The sequence below is a fragment of the Phodopus roborovskii genome, unplaced genomic scaffold (genome assembly GCF_943737965.1).
Source record: "Phodopus roborovskii unplaced genomic scaffold, PHOROB, whole genome shotgun sequence".
In the NCBI taxonomy this organism is placed as follows: Eukaryota; Metazoa; Chordata; class Mammalia; order Rodentia; family Cricetidae; genus Phodopus; species Phodopus roborovskii.
Window position 1 is genome coordinate 343,095 of NW_026125958.1, and position 20,608 is coordinate 363,702.

The 20,608-nt window shown below is 37.8% G+C and overlaps 1 protein-coding gene across 13 annotated transcripts in view; it reads left to right on the forward strand.

Annotated features, from left to right (window-relative positions):
- The window catches only part of Cask (calcium/calmodulin dependent serine protein kinase), a 309,975-nt gene that overhangs the window by 227,460 nt on the left and 61,907 nt on the right, over positions 1–20,608 (forward strand). For 9 of the 13 annotated variants that reach the window (XM_051179168.1, XM_051179169.1, XM_051179174.1 and 6 more), the window contains exons 10-12: positions 2,570–2,669; positions 6,687–6,704; positions 15,661–15,782. In XM_051179168.1, the coding sequence (XP_051035125.1) occupies positions 2,570–2,669; positions 6,687–6,704; positions 15,661–15,782 (240 nt within the window). The remainder of the gene's footprint in view (positions 1–2,569; positions 2,670–6,686; positions 6,705–15,660; positions 15,783–20,608) is intronic. The other 4 variants (XM_051179171.1, XM_051179173.1, XM_051179179.1 and 1 more) reach the window with 1 other exon arrangement.

Below are 20,608 nucleotides of genomic sequence, written 5' to 3' on the forward strand. Positions count from 1 at the left end.
CTCATCTGTCACATGGTGGCATGGGAGGGAAAGAGATGGATGCCCTCCCCCTCCCCGCACCCACCCACACTTGAGGCAGGTGAGAAAACTGGCCTTGGAGTCATAAGAGTGGGATGCAGCATTCTACATCTCACCTGGGCTACACAGTAGAGCTGGCCCTGAAGGTGTAGGTGTGGAAGATCAGACCCTGAGGGTGTGAAAGAGAGAGAACTGACCCCATCTTTTGCTCATCTGGAGGTATGATGCAAAACACACAAAGAATAACTAAAAAGAAGGAAAAGGGCTGGAAAGATGACTCGGCTGTTAAAGGCTAGGCTCACAACCAAAATGAAGGAAAAAAGGTTCTTCTGTAGGAAGAACTCATCATTAACTATTTTTTCCTATATGGTTGATACAATTCTGCATTAAAAACGTTGTTTTAACCCCATCTAGGCAGTTGCTGAAAATAGCAACATCAAAACCACTTGTGTTTTTTTTGTGTGTGTTCCACTTTTTTGTCTTTTTTGATGGTGGTAGTGATGGTAATTGTTGTTACTGTTGTTGCTGCTGCTGCTGCTACAGCTGCCAGTTTGAGACATGGCCTTGCTATGTAGCCCAGGCTAGCCTGAGACTCCCACTATTCCTGCCTCAACCATGAACGTGAAACATCATATTGTCGATTAAAATTTAGAGAAGGAAAAAACTTAACATGACCCCAAAAAAAGTGGATCTTGTGGAAATGCATTGCCACTAACATTTTTATGTATTTACCAACAATTTCCTATATATATATGGTATGTTTATCTTTCCTTTCAGAAAAAAAATCATAAGCTCAATATTTAAAATTTACATAGAAACTATAATAGACTTAAACCACTTTGGTAATTTGATATTTAAACTACTTAAGTGAGCAATTCCATATAAAAACAAAAGATTTGCACTTATATTCTGCCTCTGTTTTAGGAAGCTTAGTAATGACTTATACTTCCAGAATGTACAGCTTTCAAAGCACTTTTGTGTACATTAAGACTGTTAGCAATTCTGTAAAGTAAGGTATATCCCATTTCATATTTTTAATTTACAGATAAGAAAACCTAGAGAAGGATTGAAGAGCTAGATAGCTCAGTCAGAAAAGTGCCTCCTACACAAGCATGAGAACCTGAATCCATCCCTACCACCCACAGAAGAACACACAATCCCAGCCCTGAGGCAGACAAGAGATTGCCTAGAGCCTGCTGACTAGGCAGCCTACTCCAGTCAGCACTGGACACTGCCTCAGAAAACAAGTGGGTGGCTCCTGAGGAAATGACACCTAGGCTTGACCTCTAGCCTTCACATACACACATGTGCACACAATCCCCATGAAGGTGTTCAAATACACACACACAAGAACAAGAGAACCTAGAGAGCTTTAATGATCTACTCAAGCAATGTTTCATAGCTAGAACCAGGCGGAGCTAGAGAGCAAGCATGGCAGCTTATGACTTCTCTTATTATTAAAACAATAACTCCCATTGCTGTCCCACACCATAGTCTTAAAAGATGCCAGGTACTCAATATGGCAGTGCTTCTCTGCTAGGCTTCAATTGGTCCTCTCTGTGGCTTCCAGGATCTACACATAACCAGGTGTGGTGTTCTGTGTCTATTATACCAGCACTTGGGAGGAGATAGAAGCAACAGGATCAAGAGTTTGGGGCAGCCCCAACTACATAGCAGCTTCAAGGTCAATCTGTGATATGTAGTGTATCCAGTCTCAAAAAATTGAAAAAAAAATACATATAGTTGATTCTAATATGGCCTGATTGAGAATTGGTATGCAGGAGTAGTATAGTTATTGTTACAAAAAATAGAAAAAAGATTGAAAAATAAAAAACTCTCAATCCTACTACTCAATGATACTACTGTTAATATTCTGATATATGTTTACTGTTTTATAATTAACTTTTTTTTTCCAAAGAAGAAATCAGACTGTACTAATTTGAAAGCTTTTTTCTTATGGTTATTCAAGACAGTCTTGGCTGTTTTGGCACTCTCTCTGTAGACCAGGCTGGTCTCGAACTCAGAGATCCGCCTGCCTCTGCATCCCAAGTGCTGAGATTAAAGGTGTGCACCACCAATGCCTGGATTGAAAGCTTTTTAAAATATAACTTATTGCAAACATCTTCCTATTCTACTAAATATCCTTCTGCCACATAATTTTATGCTGACAGAGTCTTGTACTGTGTGGTGCATATGTAAGTATAAGGAGGAATTAGTTCATACACTTCTTTTGGAATATGGAATTAGTGTAAAGTAATCCACAATTGTTCCAAGAGCCACCGCTCCCCCAGCCAGCATTTCTTACAAATTTACTTTCTGTGCCAGACAATTGTGGTGCACGCCTTCAATTCCAGCAGAGGCAGGCAAATCTCTGTAAGTTCAAGTCCAACCTGATCTATAAAATGAATTCCAGGACAGAAACCTTATCTCAAACAAACAAACAAAACCAGACTTACTTTCGGAATAATCCTTAAGGTAAATAACCAATTAGGTAATGCCTTATGTCTGTGTGTATGTTTTAATTGTATGCTTTTTCATCTTTATGTATTAGGGTGCAGTACTAGCTGCTGTGTCAAGTCATAAATTCAACTCCTTCTACGGGGACCCTCCTGAAGAGTTGCCAGATTTCTCTGAAGACCCTACCTCCTCAGGTAATTGTGAAATTCACTCATTCACTTGTGTGAATCAATTGGCATCTATCTTTTCTCATCCATTCTGGATAATCTTTGTGGGAATGTAGTTAAGTCCTCCAAGAGATTCTAAGGAAGTTTGTCACCACCAAATCCTACCTACAAGTGTCCAGTTCCTCTTTATTTGAATACCAAAGCTGTCCTCCCCAAATGCTCCCAAACCAACATTATACCAATTTCTTTTTACCTCAATACATCTTCCCCTTTGTACACTCTAAACTCTGCAGTCCATTTTACCCATCCCAGTGTCATAATCAGACTCGCTTGATCTTGATGAGCATCTTCTTTCCCTGCAAACCTTCTAATGTAAGAGCTTCCCATGTCAACCGCATGGGATCAGACTTGGGGACAGCACTGCTTGAAATTAAGTCCTTCGATGTAAAAGCTATCTTGGGAGCTTTAAACAGTTACCAAGTTCTGCTCTCTATAAAGTCTCTAACTTACGTGTGCAAGTATTCATAGAAGAGTTACTGTTTTGATGAATGATACATAAGTACTCCTGGGGGGGGGAGAAAACTGCTAGTGCTCACACAATTATTCTTATAAAATGCTCACATTGACATCTGACCAGTGAGGTGTTCCCCAGGACCATTCACTAAACCTCTAAATGACCGATTTAGATGCAGAGTGGTTAGAGTTTTCTTTTTAATTTATTCTTCTCTCGTATAATGCATCCCTACCACAGGCTCTCCTCCCTCTACACCTGCCAGTCCTCCCATGCACTTCCTCTCTCCCCAAGATCTGCTGCTCCTCCATTTCCCTTCAGAACAGAGCAAGTCTCCCAGTAATATCAACTCAACAAGGCATAACAAGATGCAGTAAGAGTAGTCACAAACCCTCATATCAAGACTGGACAAGGTAACCCAGTAGGAGGAAAAGGGTCCCATGAGTGCAAAAATAATCAGAAACAGCTCTTCTTTTAGAAATCCACAAAACCCCCAAGCTAAACAGCCACATCCTGTGTGCAGAGGACTTAGTGCAAGGCCCATGAAGGTTCTGTGATTGCTGCTTCAGTCTCTGTGTCCCTATGAGCCCTGCTTGGTTGATTCTGTGGGCTGTGTTCTCCTGGTATCCTTGATCCCTCTGGCTCTTACAATCCTTTTTCCCCCTCTTCCAAGGGGTTCTGTGAGCTCTTCCTAATGTCTGGCTGTGGGCTCTACATCTGCTCCCATCAGCTACCTGAGGAGGCCTCTCTGATGATGATTGGGCTAGACATTGATCTATGAGTATAGCAGAATAGCATTTTGAATCATTTCATTGACTTTGTCAATCATGTTTGGCTCTACCCTAGGTTCTTAGCCATCCACCTTCCAGATCCTGTGGCTGTCTAGTGTTGCGCATGGGCTTCCTCTTGTTTATTTAACTCCTGAGTTGTAGGTCATGTGGCCTCCTGCTTTACTTCTGCTAGAGACAATTTTATGTGGTTGAATTTGTACTTCTAATTGGTTTTTATATACTTAAACTGGCTTCTTTAATATTTGTGTATGAGCATTAGAATCCAGGCTTGAAGCCCCTTCTACAGCATGAGTACTGTGTCCCACAGTCAGCAATATGAGGGCTTTTTTCTTGGTGGGTCTGGGAATGTCTGTCAATGCTTCTGCTTCTGTCCTGTCTTCATGCACATACAGACTCAAGATCTCTTAGCAGTCAGTGTGTGCCTGTAGCATATGCATCATGACAGGGCTGAGTTTCCCAGCCCAGCAGGTATATACTTCCTCCTTTTGACTTTTACCAATCGGGATATGAATCTTCCTCTTTTGAGTGAAGGTGATTTCCAAACACATTCAGAATCTTAGAGAAGTGACTGGGGACAAAGCCCAGAGGCTTCCTCTTGTGCTGCCTTAGAAGCTGCCTGAACCCTTATGGTGCACTGGGCTGGGCCATGGTTGTCATTATACACATGCTCTGGACCAGTTTGTCTCTGCCCCTTTTTCCTATTGTATTTGGCTCCCATACCCTGGACAGTTTTTAGAGCTTGAACATCTCTCTTCCGGCTTTCAGCAGATTAGTTGACCCTATTTAGGGAGAGTGGATCCAGACATGGATTTTATTTAATATTGGTGATGATATGATAGAATTACAACTTGTACTATATTTAGAATAACTTATCTCTTTGGGATTTGTGGTCAACATCTATACCATCACTTTCGTCTTTTGAAATGGGCCTATAAAACATTGTAGTCCTTGTAAATCACTTTTTGTAAACATAATCTCCAGAATTTGCCTTTAATTAATATTTTCCTCTGCCTGCTGAGAATGTTATGAGGCTGTAAGTGTTCTTTTTCTGGAAGAGATAATTTTTTTCTTCACAGATAGAAATCACCTATACTCATAGACACTTATTTATATTAAGTATGTTTTACTGCCTAGGTTTTCCCTTCTTTAGTACAATCTTTGAGTGGTCTGGTTGAAACAGTTTTTTAAGTATACTACTTTGTTTTAAGCAACAACAATAAAACTTCTGTCATCTTGTAGGCCATCTGCAAGGTCTCATATTAATTATTCACAATTGAACATCCCTTCTTGACTTCCCTTTCCTACATTCTTTAATTCTGGGAATTTTATGATCTTCTAAGATGTATATTTTAAATGGCTATGGTAAATATCTGTAAAGGGTTTTTTTCCAGTGATGCTATCTGGGTGATCCAAACAAAAGTGGAAGAATTAAAATCTAAAGTAAATCACTTCTCTCAATGAAGAGGAAATTTTTATGTAGTCAGGAGTCAAAAGCAAAGGAGATTTTAAAACAAAAGTATAGCATTTTCCTACATATTTTACATAGCCATGAGAAATTATTCATACATTTCTAAAATTAATTTTTAATACTAAGCCTTTTTGAGGAAGGCATTCTGCCCTAATCAGCCTTAGTAACCAAGCAGCCATCTGCCAACCCTTGTCCTCTCTCTCTGCAGCCAACACTAGGGCATCAGCTGCAGAAAGCCATTTCTGTATTTTATCTAGACCCAAATAGAGCTTTGCACTTTTGTAAATGAAAATGTCTACATTTTTTCACTACTGCCATCTCAGCTTTAGTATTTTCATTAATTTTCAAACCTAAGGTTTTCTGTTTATCCTTATGCTTGTTAATTTAAATTCCCAAAGTTATTTTTCCTGTCTTTCTGTTTGAATTTTTACGGATTTGTTTTGCACTACAGAACCAGAAGCACTTTGTGTGATTACCTGCAAGTACATTCAAGCCCAAGACAAGAGACAGAAATGACTGTAGAACCTATACTTGTAGGATGGTGATGGAGGTGGGCAGGAAGGGCTGGGAAGACAGGGAATAGTATTTCCCCAGCTGCCCATTCTTTACACGGACTGTATTCTACCTTACATAATACATTTTCTATTCTTATGGAATGATAAGTAGGTACATTTTTTAAAATAAGCCTCACGAAAGTAATAATTGGCAATCCCAAATTTGTATCCCAAAATTTCTTAAAATTTCTCTCTACAATATCTGAAGTTTAAGGACAGTGGCTAAAGCTCCTTGCTTACAAAATACAGCATGTTGTTTCCTTAAATTAAACTTTATTATTGAAATGAGTATGCATTTGAGAAAATGTGAGTCTTTAAAAATCACAGTTTAAAAATTAATCAGCTCCCCAACCTGTCATCCAAAGAAAAGTTGGGCATGTTTAAGTATATCATTGTAATGTAAAACAATTTTTTGCTGAAAGATACTTTTCTATTTCGATTATTGAACTTCATTATGTGTTTACTAAATTCACTAAGGTTAATCTTATGGCAAACAGTATCTTGTTGCTTTGGTACTTAATTTAAAATAGAAATAGTCTGTTCTCACATTCCAAAGTAAAAATTTAGAATTAGATCCCAGTAATTGATGTCTGAAATTTTTGGGGGAGTGGAGTGGGGGTGCTGTGCTTATGGCTTATCTAGTGGGCCCAACTATGGCTTAATGACCTGCTTGCTCTAAAATCATGTTTGTCCTTTGTCCATATGCTGCCTTCCTCCTAGGACTTCTAGCAGCAGAAAGTAGGTATCCCTTTGTTTACCTCTAAGGTTTATCTTTATGCAAAAGTGTTTGGCTTTGCATGATTCATATTGGCTTGACTTTTTCCATGGCTGTTTGTGTTTGGATATTTAAATGTGAATTTTAAAACTGTCTAACCATAAAAAAAGAACTTGTATATATATTGATTCCTGAGGCATTGTTATTCAACTTAATTTCTTGCTTCTTTCAAAAGTTGGGGGCAGGCAGAGTTAAGTTTTCAGCCACACTTAATATTATTTCACATGTGAATTTCAAACACAAATATATTCTGGGAAAAAGGTAACATATTATTCTGAAGTTGGCTTTCAAGAAAACTTTTAGGGTAACCGAGTTTTCTTTTGACAGTTTCATTACACATAAGTGTGTTTTATTACTGATACAGGGTCCATTCTGTTTATCAATATTGGACTGTGAAGTAAGCCCCGAAATCAAATCTTTTAACAACTTCACCATCAGATATAATGACTGGAAGGCATAGAGGTGCACTGATACAGCCCCAGCACTCAGGAGACAGGGGCAGGAAAGTCACAAGTTAGAGACAAGTGTGGGCTATGGAGGGACCCTGTCTCAATAAATAAATAAATAAATAAAAAAAGAAGAGTAAAGATCAGTATGCCTTAATTGCAAAATAATAATGTAATTTGAATATGTGAGAAAATTGATCCATAAGAAATAGGCACACATGAGTAAGTAAAACTGAGACAGTCCAAATAACATAGGTAGGTTATGTCAAAGTGATGCTTACTAAAGGAAAGTAAATAAGAGACAAAGGTAAATTAGAAAATATGAGTGCTAACAATTAAATTCATTGTCATTTTTATTGCATTTGATATTTATAGCTACAAAAATCTGTGGCTGCGTACTAAATTGCCTCCTCTTCCTCACAGCGCCTGTGTCAGAAGTAGGGGCATGGCTTTGCTAAGTGCCTCTACCTCAAGATCCCTTCCAAAGACACTCCAGAGCTGCCACCCTCTTTTGAAAGCATGACTATAGGTGAAATCTTTGAAACCCACCCAGTGGTTAATAGAAAATTTCTCTTCCTCATTGGCTGTGGCCTTGTTTACAAGGCTGTTCACAACCTGGCAGCTTCCTGCCCCAACACAAATGACTAAAGAGAAGGCAAAAGTTTTTCCTTTGTGTTCCCAAGACAGGGAACAGTTTTTCAGCCTTGCCACAGAACTGACATTCTATATGCTCATTCTCCATGCCAGGAGAAGTAATTGATCACAAACAGTAGGGTTAACAGGAGACAGGATTGTAAGGGTCCAGCGGCTACCTATGTACCCATGCTGGTGACTATAACATGGAAATCAATCTCTTCCTCCCTCCTCCTCTCCTCTTCCCTTTTTCCTCTCACTATCCTTTTTGATCAGCCACACCTAACATCACAATGAGGATGGGCATCCTATCAGTTATACTTACCAATCTGTGTAAAACTTTACACAAATGAGCATTTAAGGGCTAGCAGAATGTTGTTAAAATACTTTGAAAAAATAGTGCTCAAAAATGTTACTATTTATTCCTACTGTAGCATGTTTTACTACTTATGCCTACTGTCGCATCCCAGCATTTAAGAAGCAGAGGCAGACAGATATCTCTGAGTTCAAGTTCTGTTTAGTGAGTTCTGGCCAGAACTGCATAGTAACATCCTGTCTCAAAAAATAAATAAAAATGAAGAATGTTACTACTTGGAAACAGACTATTTTAATAAACATGATGTTACTAGAATTATAGCCTCTATATGCTGATAAAACATATATGTAGAGTTTCTTAAGAAACGTCAGCTAATACATTTTTGAGGTACTTATGCCATAATCTGCACATAAAGAGTCTGAGATATGTATCATCATATACAAATTTTCAGAACTGAAATTGGATATAGTGCATATGCCAGAGTTTAAAATGTAGTTCCCATTGTGGGATTTCCTATTGCTTATCGCTTGACTGAATTTCCTTTGTGCATTGAAAATAAAAGCTGTTGGCTAGGAGGGGATGAGAAGAGATGGACTGCAGTTAGACACAGGGATATTTTTCAGTGATGACAGTGTACATATAAATTGGTGAGTTTGACTTAATAAAGTACACTTTTGAGTAAGAAAAAATTTTTGAGACCAGGTCTCACTGTGTAGCCCTGGCTGGCCTTAAACTCACAGAGATCTGCCTTCCTCTGTCTCCTGTGGGCATTTTCTGGCAGAACAAAATTTTTAAACATTATATTGCTTAGCTGGGGACAGGGTTCACACCTATAATCCCAGCACCCAAGGATAATAATAGTTTGAGGCCAGCCTGAGCTACATAATGAGACCCTGTCTTTAAAAAAAGGTATCGTGTTTGCAAGGGAGAGCTTTGATTGGGCGATGAAAGTGTGTGTACAGTGCTACAGTGTTGTGTCAATGAGCTTACCCTCTTCAGAAGAAGTGAGTTGCAGTCACATGCTGCATTTGCCAGTGTTACCAAGTTCCATAGCTATATACGAGAAATGCACACAGATCTTTCTTGAAATAACTGCCCATTGAATGGTGAACTTGAGACTTGTGTGTACTTTGCTGTAGTTAAATTTTATCTGAAGAAGAATGGAAATCTGTGCTGAACTGTTAAAGAATGAAGTGACTGGTGTTAGCCACGCTGCCACTTTGACAGGGGTGAGAAATACAATGAATACCCAGATGGCTAGCTGACTATACATGCATAGAGCAGTACAGAAAGCTGTTAACAACTCTGTGAATTGGTTGGGTGTCAGACTTTCTGCGTGTTTGTATTTGTTCATAGTTTGCTATGTGGGGAAAGGGTTTGAGAGTGACTCAGCCTACATTGACGCTGAGAACCTCTTAGTTTAAATATTATTCTGTTTATTTTTCTGATGTCCTATTGGGTTTATTTTTACTTGGTAATTTTTTTTTGTATGTGTGTGAGACTTTTCCACTCTTGAAATGAAACTGTTCTGGATCCAAAGCTTTTATTGACTTTAAAAACATATTCCTCTTTAAATAAATAGGCCTAGAAAACATTTTTAAGGTAGTTGACATATTTATGCCATTTTGATTATTTTCTTTTTCAAAATAGCAACAGAAGACTTTCCAGAAAAACTTTGTGAGAAGTGAGATTCATTGGAAAAGTAGAAATGTTTAAAATGCAAGTGTATGATTTTCAACCTGGATTTTTAGAAAGACCCGTGATTATTGAATGAACTGTGTAAGGTATTATCCTAAGCCAGGATATAATTGCTTTTAGTAAATTTACCAGTGTAAGAGTTTGGGCCAAATGCTAGAAAAGAACCTTATATGGTAAATGCAAATGAAATTAAAAATAGAATAGAAATCGGAGCACAGCATTACTGAACACGTGCTCTGGGGGCATTGCTGAGGTAATGTGTGGTTTGAGGGTATAGAGAGCACACAGGAACAGGAGCCACAGTTGGGTGCCGGGATTCATTCCTCTATTCCCAGTCTGAGAGTGGCCCTTGGCTAGGTTATTGAACCCTGATAAGCCTCCAGTTTTTCAATTATAAAAGTACTCACCTACATAACAAAGTTATTTTAAAATCACAAAAGAAAGCAAGAATAAAAATACAAATTACCATACATGTGTTAGTATGAAAATAATGTCCACTATGATTTTTATCTGGGTATGCTAGCTCACACCTGTAATCCCATCTGTCAGGAGACTGAGACAAGAAGATCAGAAATTTGAGGCCAGTCTGAGCTATAAAGTCAGACTCTGAATCCAAAAAAATAAAAGTATTTCTATGGGTAATTTTAATACTTAGCTCTAAAATCTTCTATTTTAATCTTAGTTCTTCTGTTTTAATACTTAGCTCTAAAATCTTCATAATTTGTTTAGAAAAGATACTTTTAATCAAGAACTCTTTGAACCACACACTCTACAAAGTAAAGCCCAGAATACAAAAGCAAATAGGATTCCTGTGGTTGTGCCATTAGATAGCTGTCTCCTAGGGAGAACTTGTGTACTTCTTATTGGCTGATTTGTTTCTTTAAGGCAGGTAGAATTTTACTTCAGGTTTTTTATAGGAAAAGTATCATTTTCAATCTTTGAAAAGAGTAACTAGTTCCTATATGATAATACTGATCTATAAAATGAATGCTAGTAACAGCTTAATCATCTGTGTGTGTAATTACCACTAATGTCTGTATTTAAATTCTGATGCAATAGCAATGGGGAAGACCTACCAAAATCTTTGTGTCCATTTACTTTTTAACTAGTGTGTCCATTCATTTATTTTATTTTATGTGTATGAATGTTTCGTGTGTGTCTGTGTGTGTGTGTGTGTGTGTGTGTGTGTGTGTGTGTATACACAAAGATCAGAAGAAGCATCATATCTCCTAAAACTGTAGTTACAGATGGTTGTGAGCCACTATGTAAGTGCTGGGAATCAAACCTTGGTCCACTGCTTTTAGCCACTAAACTATCTCTCCAGCATGTTAATTTACTTTAGTTACCTTTTTTCTTTCATTGAAAACTATGGGCCTTTTAGATGGGCTTGGGTGAGATGCGTTTAGAGTTGTGTTTTATGGTTCTGTTGGTCAAACCCAAAGAAAGAACTAACAAGACTGCAGTCCATGGTGGCCCAGCAGAGGCTAGAGGAGCTCTTACAAGTTCTAGGCCAACCAGGGCTGCATAGGGAGTCCTGTCTCCAAAAAACAAAAACACAAACAGAAATAAAGGAATAATAAGACTGTAATAGGTTCTTTAAAAAGAAGCTTTTGAAATGGTCACGGTTTGGGATGGAATTCAGCTCAGTAGAAGAGTATCTGCCAGCCATCAATGGAGCCGGGGCTTCAATCCCCAGCTCTGAAAATAATAATAATGATGATAATAATAACAGTGGCAAAGGTGAAGAAAAGATTTTAAGATTAGAGCAAAACCATTTATTCAATTTGAAAAGTCAAATGAAACAATTCTCCTTCATAATTGCAGAAACTTCAAAGTAGTGACCTTTCTTTAGAGCTGTAAGTAGGAGAGTTGAATACAACTGGAGAAATGCTCCCTTTCATGAGGGAGAGTACATTAAATGAATACCATTTGTGTATAAGCTACAACTATAAGTCACTCCAGCAGTGGCAAATAGAGGCTTGGTAGACCATTGGAGACCACAGGATGCAGGCTAACAGATGCCTTCAATGTCTTCAGAAAGACACCCATCTAATGGCTCCATCAACAGATTTATCCCCTGGTTAAGGCAGGGGCTTCCTGCTCATTCTTCTCTTCCTCCCCAAACCTGTCCCAGGACCTTTCACTTTAAGATGTACTTTGCCTCCTGCATACACCAACCTAAGAGTTCTTTGAAGCTTGAGAGCATATTTCTGTTTTCCTTGAAGCCCCCTACCTATCACCTGGAAGAAAGGAGAAACATTCAGTTCAGTAAGGAATTTGCTTATGGGTTGACACAACAGAGTCAAATTCTTTTCCAACCTCCCTACCTGTGCATGGACCATAATTGTTAAAGTTTCCTCTGTGCTTGCTAACACAGCCAATTAGTGTAGTAAGTTGGGCAAACCGTGCACTTTGAAGCTAGACAACCTCAGAACTGAGCACTGGTTTTACCACTTTCTAGCTGGAACCTTTTTGGACCCTTCTGAAAACAGATCTCCTAGCTAGAAAGATGGGATGATATCTGCCTTTATGTGGTGGCAAATAATACAATCTAAAGAATTAGGAGCTGCCATTATTATGAATTCTTTTTATTTTTATTATTTTAATCATATGTGTGTGGAGGAGGTATATGACGTGAGTACAGGTACCCACAGAGGTCAGAAGCATCAAATCCCCCTAGAGCTGGAGTTACAGGCAAGTGTGAGCTAGGAACTGAGCCTGGGTCCTCTGCAAGAGCAGCAGCTATTCATAAGTACCAAGCCATCTCTCCAGCCCTATTAATCATCCTAAAGGACTTAATCAGTGCACAGCCGGTAGACATTATAAAATAAATAACATGCAGACCTGCCATGGGAATTTTATAACTCTCTGTTAAAAAAGGAATAGACAAATGTCCAGTAAGTAACTCGTGGAATGTGCTGACAGGACAAGAATGACACAAGTACTTGGGAAGTTCACAGATCAACCAATGATATACTCTGGTCAGGTACAGGTGGATCGCCAGCCTGGCCATCTTAATACAAGATCATTTTTTGTTTTAATCTTATTAGTAAGCTGCTATATAGCATATTAGCACAATAATTACTAAAATGACTGAACAAAAATAATAACTAGATTTTATGTTATCTGTTGACTTTAAATTTACAAAACTATTTCCTTACTATTTTTATTGTTTTAGTTTCATAAGTTCAGGACTTTAGAACTGATTTTAAAAATTTGATAACCACAGTATCATTTAACCTGCTAGTGATGATGTACTTTAGGGAATCCAAGATTCATAGGAACATTGGAGACTAATTTTTCTACATGTGCCCTTAACTTTCCAGACCTTTCAGTAAGGATGAACAAAGTTAGTTCTGTGCTACTTTATAGGGTGTTATTGTTGTGCTGTTCTTTGAGGGTTTTATTTGTTTATTTGTTGCTACATTGAGCAAAGTAAAAATCCTAAGAGCAGGTAAAAGGCAACAGATTGTGTCCATATACAATTGCCCATACAGGGCAATGAGAACTGATTTCTACCTTGTACCTTTTTATCCTATTCAGTATCTACTTATGTTTCTGGTGAAAATCTCGATAGCCTGATAGGCATAAATTATCCAAAATGTAAAAGTTACAGTAGTTACTTCTCAACAAATAAATGGTCAAACTGGCATAGCATGCCATGGACTTCAACTCAGCAGCAAGGAAGAACAAACTGGATGACTGTACAGAGGTATGCTAAGTTTAAGAAAAGAGTCAGTCTCCAATGGTTATATGCTGTATGGTTTCATTTGTATAGCATCATCAAAATGACAAAATGAAGGCACCTTGTGGGGATGAATGTTTTGTAGCTTATTGTACTTATCATCATCCTGACTGTGATATCTACTAAGGTTTTGTCATACTGGAGAAAAACTAAATAAACTTGATCTTTGTGTCATTTTTCTTACAAGTGTGTTGCATCTATAACTGTCCCAAAATAAAGACAGTAATTTCCATGTGGATAGCCACATGATTTGAGACTTAAACACCAAACTTTAATGTAACTAAATAGTGCTACGAAAATCAGTAGCTTCTGTAGCAACTTGTTTTTGCTTTTATAGAAACCTTGGAACATATGGACAAGAACAGGATGAACTAAGTAGGGAAATGATAGCTACTATTACACTTCTGGTGTATTTAGTTCTATTTTTTACACTGTGTGTGTGTGTGTGTGTGTGTGTGTGTGTGTGTGTGTGTGTGTGTCTGGATTTTCTTTTTTTACAATAATTAGGAAATTGTTACATGGTTTTCTTTTCTACTTTTCTAAATTTTATATCATGATATTTTTCCTATCATTAATTTTTTCAAAAACAATTCTTATTCGGCTATATATTCATTATGTGAGCATCCTATAATTTAACTAATAATTATCTATTAGATTTATCTTCCATTTATATGTTAAATATCCTCGTACAGAATCTCCTATTTTTTTTTCTTTAAGGTAGATTTTTTTTTGCAAATGAAATTAGCAAGTTGAAATACATTAGCATTTAAGGTTTCTTGACATGTTACCAGATTACCTTCTGGGGAATAACACTGATTTACATTCTCACCAATAAGGGCATTGTAATGGATGGGATCTGAGAAAAGAACTAGAAACTGCTACTAAAGTAATTGCACTTTTGTCTGAAACAGGGTTTTTCAAAGTCAGCAGTGACATTTCGGGTCAGGTAACTCTTTATTATGGGGTGCTGTCCTAGAGCTTGGAACATATTGAGTACCATCCCTAGCCTCTACCATTACAGACCAATAGCCACCCTCCCTTCTGCTACTGTGACAAACCAAAATAGCCCCAGACACTAAGAAATGTCCCCTTGGAAAGCAAAATCCAAATCCCCCACCAGTCTGAGAAACACTGATCTGAAGACTTAACTGTGAATGAAGTGCTTGTTCTTAGACTTTCTTGCTATATACAAATGTGCCTCTTGGGATTCTTTTTAATGGGATGTATATTTGCATATCGTCTGTAGAGTATAACAAATTGATTAGTTCTTTAAGGCTATGTAAATGACTCTAATAATGCTCATATATGTCTTTCACTAAAGATACCTGCCTAGTGTGCTGAGCCTGAGGAAATGTAGGGAGACTGATAACACTTCCATTTTCTTTGCCCTACAAAATGACTTCCCTAAAAATTTTCGCATGATATTTGGATGTGTCCATTATGCATATGCATGTTTGTCTACTATCCCTTAGTCTATGGGTCTGTATAAGGTTCTGAGACAATGAGAATGATTTTGGTTCTCCTGACTTCATATGTAAAATTTAAAAAGGGAAAAAAATGACTGAGGTTTTGGCTAACTAAAACTATTTTTTTTTAAAATTCCAAGCTTATTTTAAGCAGCAAGAGCTCTCAACTGATGGTCTGTGCCGCTTACCCATAGCTGATTGTTCTCTCAGTTCTTGATAGAATGCCCTTGTGTGAAAGGCCTACCTGTGTTGTGTCTGTAATATTGCAAAAAGCTTTGGTGTCCCATACCCTTATTGTCTAGCTGATATCTAACTTGCTGCACCCAGATCTTCTGTCATAGTAACTCCCAGTTATGTTGACATAGTGTTTTATTTAAATATACAGCTTAAGTTCATCTTTAAAAACAAAAGACACAAATACGTTGTTGACTACATAAGCACTCAAAATATTCTGCCCTTAAATGTTATGAAGCACATTTAAGCCTCTTCTTAATAAAAATGCAAGCCTTCTGGGCTTTGAAGCTCATTGTTACTATATGCAAGCTTAAGGTTGCAATCCAGTATAACATTGATGATGTGTTAACAGTTTCTTTTCCATTTCACCCTCGCCCCCAGGAGCCGTCTCTCAGGTGCTGGACAGCCTGGAAGAGATTCACGCACTTACAGACTGCAGTGAAAAGGACCTAGATTTCCTACACAGTGTTTTCCAGGATCAGCATCTTCACACACTGCTAGACGTAAGACTTGTCTTTTTACTTTTCTTGTTTGGAGAACATTTAACATTTAGCAAACCTTTTTACTTTATAGGGATTCTCAGATCTCTAACATAGCACTCTGTTTTCAATTTCTTTGGATCTATAAAAAATGGGGTGAACTATATAGTACAAATTCCAAACTAAAATAAAACATACGTTTAGTACAAGTGTAGTATATCCTCACCAGCCACAATGGGGAAATCGTATGTACTTATATTTATAAATAATGTGTGCATGTAAGTGATGAGTGACTTTTTTAAAAAAAGTGTAACATAACCCTAATTTACCAAGGCATATTTTGTTTATATTATAATAAACTATTAGCCTTAACAGTGATTTCTTCCTATTGCCTTAAAACATTATTCCTCAAGCATGCATATAGAAGTAATAAAATTAATTGAGATACTGTGCAATGGACTAGATATATTCATACACATAAATATTTAATATAATTGGGATTCATAAATTTGGATCTTCTTCAAATGTAAGGGGATATCCCATCATTAAATTTGGCAGGCTTCTTCAACAGGACACAAATAAACAAACCAAAAAAAAAAAAAAAAAGAAGTTGTTAAACCAGGTGTGGTATGGTGGCCCATACCCATAATCTCAGCATGAGGGAGGCAGATCTCTGTGGTTTTGAGGCCAGCCTGATCTACATAAAGAGTTCCAACCCAGCCAAGACTGCATAGTGAGACCCTGTCCCGAAAAAGAAAAGAATAGGAACAGAAAGTGACTATCCATGCCTGCCTTCAGTGTAGTGTCAGAAAACTTGATTGATTTCTGCAGTGAAATCTTGGATGGTTCCATGGTAAGAGTAGATATCTGTCATTTTTGCAGGAAGCTCTTTGCCTTAATCAGAGAACAAAGCTTGCTTTGGAAGACCTGAAACTATTTGGTACTACTTGATTCACCCACCGTAGGGTGCAGACTGCACTAAAGCAAAACTTTACAGGATGTTCTATGGAACATTCTTCTGCTAGTTAATACTATGACAGGAAGGGAGAAAAGACTTGAACTGATTGGTTATTTGATGACTAAATATAGGATTCAGAATGGGCATAATTATAGTAACAGTGCTGAAATGTTCTGAACAAAGAACCCTTTTGAGATGTATTTAATAGCATTTCTCAAGCTAAGTCAGGCACAAATCTTTTCCTTTGAAGTCCTGTAGAGCCCTATTTTGATGAGGACCTCTATGGGGAAAGCTAAGCTAAAAATGTTGTATGATGTTTCAACTTTACACTATATAATTAGAGTTAGTGAACAGTGGTTTCTGTCCATAAATTTGGTCACCTTAAATTATCAGATTTCCTTCTTTAGTTTGACTCTGTGTGGGGGTGAAAGGTAACATTTTTGAGGCTGTGTGATACATGTGCATATGTATATGCCTACATGTAGAAGCCAGAGATTGACACGGAGTATCTTATTTACTCACTCTCTACCTTATTTGTTGAGACAGAGTCTCTCACGAAGCCTGCCGCATTTTGATTTGTCTAGATGAACTGCAGGGATCTTCCAACATTAAGGTTACAGACACAGTGCTGAGCCCAGCTTTTTATCTAGGCTCAAGCCCTAATGCTTACATGGTGCACACTTTACTCACTGAGCCATCTACCCCTCCCTGGTTTGGCTTTTTATATAGTGTATATATAAATCAAAGCTCATTAACTGCTACAATAAACAGTTCTAAATTATGTGTGTAGTGACTGGAGAGAGAGCACTTGCTGTTTTTCCAAAAGACCCAAGTTCAGTTCCCACCACCCACATCATCACAGCTTACAACTGCCTATGACTCTAGCTCCAGGATATCCAATACCCTCTTCTGGCTTCTATAGACAACTGTATTTACAGACCCATACTCACACATACACATATGTATATAAACAATTTGGGGGGGTTCAAGACAGGGTTTCTCTGTGGCTTTGGAAGCTGTCCTGGAACTAGCTCTTGTAGACTGGGCTGGCCTTGAGCTCACAGAGATCTACTTGCCTCTGCCTCCCAAGTGCTGGGATTAAAGGTGTGTACCACCAAAGCCTAGCTATAAACATAATTTTAAATAAAATCTTTAAAATGAGTGTGGAAGTGGTAAGATGGCTCAGCAGGTGAAGGTGTCTTCTACCAAGCTTAAAGACCTGAGTTCAATCACTGGAACCCACATAGCGGATGGAAATAATCGGCTCTTGTAAATTACCCTTTGACCTCTGACTTTAGAATGTAAGGGACCTAGAAAATACAATTTAGACATGGGCACAGATTGGGGGTGTGACTCAGTGGTAGAACACTTGTTTAGCATGTACAAGATCTCCTCAAATCAAAGGCAGGAGGATCACAAGTTAGAAACCAGCCTAGTCTACATAGTGAGACTGTCTAAAAGAGCCAGTAAAGGTTCTTGCTGCCAAGTCTGATGCCCAAAGCCCACATAGTAGAAGGATAAAACCAACACCACAAAATTGCCTCTGACCTCCACACACATGTAATAGCATGGACCCCTTCCCCCCAAACACATACACATCACACACACACAAATAATAATAATAATAATAATAATAATAATAATAATAATAATAATAATAATAGTAAACAAATTAAACTTTAAAGCAAGAAAAAGTAGGGATGAACAGTTCTTGGGGAGAAACTTTCAAAACTTTATTCACCCATATCTTCTTCTTCCACTATTCTATACCCCATGCTGGGTATGTTTTGTTTTGTTTTGCGGGGTCTTTAGTAGTGACAACCACTAGGCATAGTTTCGAGGGTCATGAATTCTCTCAGGTTGCTGAGCCCCAGGGAACCATTTTATGTTATTTTTGTTAATCCAGTAATATTCTAAATATCTAAGTTTGAGACCAGAAGCTGACAAACAAGAGTAAGAAGTTCCTAAGGATGACTAAAGACCATCTGAGGGCTTTGTTTGCCCTAGTCATGGCTTTAAATTTAAACAAGTTTAGCATTTCTTAGAATTTGGAGGGAACAAAGTTACTGTGGCGTTGAAGTGCCTGTCATTTGCAGCAACATGAGTGAACCTGGAAACCATTATGATTAGTGTAATGAGCCAGACACAGAAAGACAGCTGTAGCATGATGTCACCCATATGTGGGATCTAATGGCCATCTCACAGAAACTGAGTAGGAAGAATGAGCAGCTGGGGAAGCCCTTGGTGGAAGGATGGGAAGATGTTGGTCCAGAGTTGCTGGGAAGAAGGTGATCTGACAATCACCTACCCAGTAGGGTGGCTTTGGCTAACAATATCATATGGATTAATTCTGAATAGCTATAAGAGAGGATTTTTAAGTAGTCTTACCACAAAAAAATGATAAATGTAAGAAGTGACAGATATACTAAATATCTTGATTTGATTGCTGCCCAATGTCTACTTCTTGGCACATTACACCATTCTCTACAAATAATGTACAATTATTATGTATGGATTTATAAAAGAAACCCCCTGGTTCTGAAGAGCAAGGTATGTTCTGATTTGAATACTAGTTTAATCTCTAGTTAGAAATTAGTCAAAAATGTCCAAATATTTGCTGCCTAACTATTCCCAGCATATGAACACTGTTCCTCATTTTGTAGGCAGAAATCGAGAGAAGCATAAAACAGACCTGCTTGGGTCAACTTTTTTCAGCCTCTGTTTATAATTGTAAGGTGCCAGTGTTAAGATGGACTACATATGATCTATATAAGTGATTTTAGTAAGATAGAATTTGGTGTGAGCACTAGTTGGCTGAGGCTGCCAAATCAAAGTATCACAAATTAAGTGGTTTAAAGCAGCCACTTCCAACTTTTACTGGTTGCCCCCAACCCCTTGGCTTATAGACACTTCCCTCCAGACTCTACCCTATCCCCCATATGTCATTTTCTTCTGTGCTTTTATCTGTCTTCATATGGCCTCCTTAAAAGGATACCAGCCACTGGGTTTAAGCTGACCCTGATCCAATATACCTCATCTTAATTACATTTGAAAACCTTCCATTTCCAAATATGTTATATTCTGGGGCTCTAGGTAGAGCCAAACTTGGGGAGAGACAATTCACCTTAGTACAATGTACAAAACTGACTTTACTCTGAATTACCACTTCAATCAGGTGTGAGTGCTAAGTGCACTCACTTCACATTCTTGGAAATAAGCACTAAAGTATAGTCTTTGTCTTCTTGTGGTCTTTTGAATCGATGATGACTTAGAATTTGTGTGGTACTTTGGATGATCAGTCAATCATTTTGGATGGTTTTATTTTTCAGATTAAAAGCCATTTTGAAAATATTATTTTATAACAATCTCAGTCTTCTCATTCTTAGAGAAATTTTCCTATTACAAAATAAGTTTTTGCTTTTTAAGTAAGGCATTATAAAATATTGTTAAATGGCACGTTCATAATCTCTGGTACACTTTGACAACTAAGTTGTCTCCCCCCATCTGTCATACCTCTTGACTGCTAGCATGTAGTGCTGTTATCTCAGTAGTGAACATGATACCCCACCTGACTATTATGCTTTTGTAGGAAAGCTTAAGCTTGTTCTCTAAAACTGTACCCAGCAAATGAATTGCTAAAACCACAAAGCCAACACTAGGAGTAGCTTAATTTAGATGTTGCATGATAAGGAGACTAATAGATTAGTGTTGTTTGAAGTAATAAGTTAAAGTATTACATTAGAAATAAACAAGTGCTGAAATCCCTAGTATTGCATATGATTGATTGCAATAAAGATTGCATATGCATATCTTTATTGTATTGCTTTACTGCTTAGAGAAAGTTTGAGTTTTTCCATCTAGCCTGAAAAACTACAACTCTAGATGTACTGTT